This window comes from Cariama cristata, unplaced genomic scaffold (genome assembly GCF_000690535.1).
Source record: "Cariama cristata isolate BGI_N322 unplaced genomic scaffold, ASM69053v1 scaffold10074, whole genome shotgun sequence".
Classification (NCBI taxonomy): Eukaryota; Metazoa; Chordata; class Aves; order Cariamiformes; family Cariamidae; genus Cariama; species Cariama cristata.
The window spans coordinates 37273-43546 of record NW_009614659.1 but is presented as its reverse complement, the minus strand read 5'-3'; the positions used below and the strand labels follow the sequence as shown (position 1 = coordinate 43546).

Here is a 6274-nt window from a genome sequence, read left to right as displayed (position 1 = left end):
TTGGAGAACTATGACGAGAGGAAAAACCAAGATTGCTGATGATGGAGCCAGCATCCCGAAACTCCCCCTCAGTTAGCTGCGGTACTGCTCCAGGGTCCAGCCCTTCGTTGGAGATGCACATTTAAATCGTCGGATGGTTGTTCCCCCACTGCGGTTTCCAGGCATCAGCTGCTCGGATAACTTGGGAGCAGCACCCAGGCTGCAGGCTTTATTTCATTTCTTTAGTGCTTCTAAGAAAATAACCCATCAGAAGCGATGTCTGATCTTGGATAATGGAGAGCACTGGAAAAAATAACTCCTGTAGCCTTTCGGGAAAGGCTGGTCAGCTTCATCCTTTGGGTTTGCTGTCGTCTCGGTTGGAGGAGGCAGAGATAAGAAGGAAAAATGGAGACGGCGATCAGTCCTGCGGGAATGTGTTGCCTCCTGGTCCCTTGGCCGTGGTGCATCTCCCCATATTCACCAGCAGCTTTTCCCTGGATGGTTCAGTGAAGGACTCAGCCATGAGAGTGAGGACATGAGGACGGTTTGCCGTCATCCTGGGCCATCCTTTTAGGGGTGGTTCTGCCTCAGCCCCTCTGTAATCACAGATGCAGGGTCAGCACTCGGCCGGGGACCGAGACGTAGCCAGGGACATCGTGAAGGCCATCGCTTTGCTCGTGAGATCAAATAGGGCTCTTTCTTCCCTTTCGGTCTTATGCAGCACATTTTCCCTTTCAGTGCTTCTAGAACTGTACTAATTATTAATAATTAAGCTGACGAGGCAAAACTTGGTTTCTTTCCATTGCATCTAGAGTAAGCCAAGAAGCTCGGTGTGGGAGCTAGCACTGTGTCCCCACCAGCCCTACCTGGTCTCGGCAAACCCCGTGGAGTTTGGTTCGTAGTGCCAAAAAGCTGAGAAATGTGGTGGGTTCTGGGTGATGGGGCTGAGAGGTGAGACATAGAGACTTTGGCTCGTAGTGCCAAAAAGCTGAGAAATGTGCTGGGTTCTGGGTGATCGAGCTGAGAGGTGAGACATAGAGATGGATCTCAAACCCCACGTGGCACTTTGTTGAAGCCCGATTTCACAGAGTTCTCTTTGCCAGTAGGAAATTTTTGCCACTTTTCTTGTTTTTTAATTTTTTTTCCCTCCTTAGACATCCAGGAGACCCGTGCAGAGACTGGAGTCTTCAGCACAGGCTTAGGAAGCTCAGGTTAGTCACCACAAGCGGCAAAGCTCTAGTTTTGCCACAGCCAGATGTGCCTCTTGCAACCCTTTAGTTGTTCGTCGGTTGCCTTAAACCTTCCCGTGGTCCTCAGACCTCCCCATCACCTTCCTGGGGTTTAAGCAACGTGATTTCGATTATTCTGTTCCCTTTCCACAGCCGTAAAGCTGGGTTGCAACACAGGGATAACCTTCTCGCACGGGGTGCTCTTTCCTCCTGTCCTTGCAGAGCCTCAGGATTTATTTATCTTCCTTTTCCCCTTCATTCCTTGTTTCTCATCCTTTTTTCCCCCCCCCTCCCCTCCTTTGACTATGGACCAAGGCACCTCTCCGGCTGTGCGTTGTCCCGTTTCCTAATAGCAAGAGCGACTTTCTCTCTTCCATCCTTGCGCGCAAAAGCCCAGCATTAGATAATTGCTGGATTGAAAAGAGGCTGTAATTATTTTTGCTTCCAACTACAGGAACAAGGAGCGTTTGCCAAACGGCTTGGTAACTGCTGGCAGATGCTCTTTGGAGGGTATCCTTGCCCTGCCTACATCCCTCTCCGCCGTCGTATGGTCCATACGTCTTTATTTTAAACATTAACTGCTTCCCTCTTCAAATAGCTGCTCCGTGCTGGCCTGAAGTGTTAGGTTTCTCTTCCACCTTGAACGATCGATGGTTGCAAACCGAAACAAAGCTCAGCATTTGTTATCCAGGGTAAAGATAAGGAAAATATCTTCTGCCAGAAAGCGGGAAGGTGATGCCCGATGCTTGGGGAGTGCGGAGTGAAGGACCCGGCTGTGAACCCACTGCTGGGTTAGTGGAGCAGGCCCTGGTGATTAAGGGCTATAACAGAGGCATTAACCTGGCACGGAGAGCACGACGAGAGCAGATCCACGGTAATTTTATTTTCTTTTCCCCCCCTCTAAGTAGCACTGGGACCAGCTGGTAATCTGGGATGTCGCTGTGCAAGGTCACAGCCCTTGTCACGGAGCTGGCTGGTCCCCGCAGGTCTCCCCAGCTTCAGAAGGACCCGGTGGTCCCCTCGGCGGGTGGCACGGGCCATTGGTCTGCACGTGGGTCTCGTGGCAAAGAGGGGGTGCGGCAAAACGAGGCGTCGGGGGATGTTTGGGAGCAGGGTGGGGGCCAGGGTGAGGCAGGAGAGAGTGTCCTCTCTCCTCTGAGATTCATAAACATCTGCAGGGAAGACACAGAATCACAGAATCGTTATGGTTGGAAGAGACCTCAAAGATCATCAAGTCCAACCTGGTAGGTCCAAAGCTTTGATGAGCTGATCATCTGGCAAAAAGAAAAACCCAGCCGTTTCCTAACACTTCGTGCCTTTTGTTCAATTCTATTTCTAAATTAAATAATTGCAGGTGTAAAATTGCACTAATTATCTAGAAAACTTGAAGTGCTTTGAGGGCTTTGAACCGTGTTTTCCCGACTGGAGCATCTGCGAGAGGCGGTCCCTTGCCTGGGGCCCCCCCTGCATGGTCACCTGCCACTGGAAAATGACATCCCCAAAATATTGGGATCCTCTGATTAAATCTGCATCCTCATCCTCACCAGACATCAGTATTTGCCTGTTAAGCCCTTGCCAGCAGTGGGGTAGCGGGGTCTGCCGTCGTGCCGGAAGGTTCCTCTGCTGCTTTGCTTTTCTTGACAAGCCAATGCATCTTGTTAAGAGATTCCTCCGTCACTCAGAGGAGCATGTGTGAGCATCCAAAATCCAGGGTTACGTTCCTGAGACGCCGCAACTCGCTGCTGTTGCTCACCTTGCTTGCCTTGGGTCCGCGTTTATCTGTTCCAGCTTCTCAATGCCAAGGCTGTCATTATGTCTTTTTGTACTAACAGGGGGTGAAAAACCTACAACTTAAATGTTGTCTCATCCATCTCTCTCTAAATATTTATACATATTTATCTATTCAACTGTACTTTCAAAGAGGACCTGAGATTTATCTTGTATGTTTCTTGTTTGCATGGAGGAGTTCTTGGGTCCGCGAAACCACAACCTCCTGGAGAAGAAGAGCAAAGGTGGGAGGCTCCAGGCTGGCTCCTGTCTCTGCAGGGAGTAGCTGCTAAACTTGGACAGATGGGCGAAGTGTTTTTGCGGTGTCCGGGTGCCGAGCGCATCCTTACGAAGGATGCGATGAGAGATGAAGTCAGCTCCTGTTTTCCCACCGGGTCATCCCACCCCTGCGTTCATCACCGGCAAAGTTGCCGGAGAAGCAGGGGGACGGCTGCCCGTGCCAGGTGGCTCTCGGTGGAGCCGGGGACCTGAGCTGCGGTCGCAAGCGCTGCTGATGGATGGCAAATCCTCGCAGCTAACGACACGGCTCGTCTGTCTTCATGAGGATGCTCTCCTTGCCCTCTGGCACGCTGGAGGAGAAACAAGCCCTGTCGTTAGCTGCTTGTGCACCCCGGGCTGAGCAACACCGGAGCATCTCTTTTTATAAATGCACTAAAATGATGTGGTTTGCTGCATGAGGGAAGGGCTTGGCAGCTCCCCGCAACCGCAGGCACTGCCGAGGTTTGCTGTGGGACCCTAAATTCAGGGGGTGGCCCACCCTCCCAGACGGTTTTTAAGGCTCTTTGCAAAACCAGCCGGTGCGGCACCACCTTGTTTGCCCAAGCAATTTTTGTTGTTATAAGCTGGAAAAACTCTGTAGCCTTCTCTGCTCTCAGCTGCTCGGCAAGGAGGGCTCGTATCCTCGCGGGCTGCTGCCGTGCTTACCTCGCGATGCTCGGAGTCCTGGCGCGCCGTTCGACCTTTGCAAATCACTCTGTAACATTTTCGGGTTAAAAGAAACAAACCAACCAAGGGGCAAGGAAGAGTTAGAGTTTTCTGTGTATTACAAATTAAAAAGGAAAATTTAACCATCTGAAAAATGCTGGTAATGACGTGTGCTTTTTGGAGGGGATAACTAATGAGTCTCCGAAAGGTCACGGTTTTGCTCACGGTTAACCTTCAGCAAGCCGTTACGTTGGCAGGGTATAGGCAGTGCTGTTATCACATGAATCCATCTTCTCTTTTCTTCCAGGAGCGAGGCTGAGACCTGCTGAGGGATAAGCGGGCTCTGCAGCGCAGGGAACTCCTCCGGCGAGCTGTAAAGATCAGATGGCGCTTGACTTCGCCAGTGAAAGACGTACAAGGGGAAGGTGTTGGAACTGCAAACGTGGAAACTTGCTGTGCTGAATGCAGCCAATAAAGTGAGTGTTGGTCTGCAAAACATTTGCTGCTATCAAGATTTCTGTCTGCTGATGAGGAAGATGAGGTCTGCCCGTACCGAAAAGGGAGCGATGAGAAGGGTGAAGCTTTGCTGACCGCTGGGGAGCCTGGTCAGTGCCTGGATGCGCTTTGCTGGTGGGGAAAACGCTGTCAAAACTTGTGGGCAGGGAGGATTTGGGGCAGTGGAGGGGCCATGGGGCTGCTCTGGGCTCTGCCCCACGACGGGGCTTTTCGCCCCCCCCCCTGACACCCCGGCGACGTGGGGCCGGGCATCCGGCTGCCCCACCAGCTCTGCGTTTCAGCATCATCTCGGGGACATCAGAGGAGGAAAACAAGAAAGTGGCTGAAAAATGTAGTGGCGCTGATTTTTTTTTTTGATTTTTTTTTTTTTTTTTAGTCTCAAGAAAAATAACCTTTCTGTTTTGCTAGAGATCTCTGGGCTGCGTTTATCCACACTGCTTGGAAAGCCTCTTCTACTCCTTGATTTCTCACCCAGTTTAAAAAATTTTATTTGCGTGTGTGTGCTCGCATCTATTTTCACTGTGTCCGGGTGTCATCTTGAAGCGATGGGCTCAGAGCGAGACCCCTCCAAGCATCTGTAAGTAATAATGAGGTGCTTGATTTCAAACCCCATTTGTGATCTGGAAGCCCTTCAACTCTCCCAACTTTTCAAGTGACAAAGAGGAAAAAGACGAAAGAGGACGGAGCCCCGCGATGGCAGAGAAGTGCGACTGTATCGCCAGCATGTACGGGTACGACCTGGGCTGTCGCTTCATTAATTTTCGCCCCTTGGGCTTCGGGGCCAACGGGCTGGTGCTGTCAGCCCTCGACAGCAAGAGCTGCCGCAAAGTAGCGGTGAAGAAGATCACCATCGGCGACGCGCGGAGCATGAAGCACGCTTTCCGGGAGATCAAAATCATCCGCCGCCTGGACCACGATAACATTGTGAAGGTGTACGAGGTCTTGGGGCCGAAGGGAACCAACCTGCGTGGGGATTTTTTCAAGTTTAACATGGTGTACATCGTCCAGGAGTACATGGAGACGGACCTGGCGCGGCTACTGGAGCAGGGGAAGCTCGCCGAGGAGCACGCCAAGCTCTTCATGTACCAGCTGCTGCGGGGGCTGAAGTACATCCACTCGGCCAACGTCCTCCACCGCGACCTCAAACCGGCCAATATTTTCATCAGCACGGAGGACCTGGTGCTGAAGATCGGTGACTTCGGGCTGGCCAGAATCGTGGATCAGCATTACTCGCACAAGGTAGGCAATGCCAAATTGCCGAGGCCGCTGCCGCCTCGGCAAGCTGCCAACCGGCACGGGAAGCCGTTGAACGCGTGTAGGGTGAAGCGGTCGGACCGTGGTGGATCTTCTTGGGAGAAACTGGTCCTTGAGCCTGTTCGGGCAGCTGTAAGCCTTGCTGGGGTGGTCACTGGTGGTGGTTGCCCTCCCTGCCCAAAGCCGGGACGTGTTTCCTGGGCATAGCCCTCGGGTTGAGCTCTGCCGAGCGTGCCCTGGGGCTCTCCAGTGCTGCAGAGCAACAAAGAAGGGCACAGGAAGGGTTCAAGTGCCGTTGAAGTGTCTTTCATTGCTTGATATCATACATATCAAATATGTACTTCTGTATTTTATTCCATCCTAGCGATGGACTGTGGGGAGGCGTGCGTTTGCTCGCTTTACTTAAATGACTAGGCTCTGTGTTTCTTGCTTTGCTGCTTTTATAAAACACGAGCTGTCGTTCTTCCTCGCAGTGGAAACACGTGGAAAGGGTACCTGGCTCGCCTGCAGCTTGTCTTTGTCCTCACTTCTGTGCCAGCCTGCTTCTTAAAAACCCAAATCTGTCTGAATTACACTTATTTAAT

At 51.9% G+C, this 6274-nt stretch overlaps 1 protein-coding gene across 2 annotated transcripts in view; it reads left to right on the top strand.

The window, feature by feature from the left end:
* Positions 1-5129: 5129 nt before the first annotated feature.
* Positions 5130-6274, top strand: part of MAPK4 (mitogen-activated protein kinase 4) — a 22266-nt gene continuing 21121 nt past the window's right edge. For both annotated transcript variants that reach the window (XM_009699509.1, XM_009699508.1), the window contains exon 1: positions 5130-5675. In XM_009699509.1, the coding sequence (XP_009697811.1) occupies positions 5130-5675 (546 nt within the window). The remainder of the gene's footprint in view (positions 5676-6274) is intronic.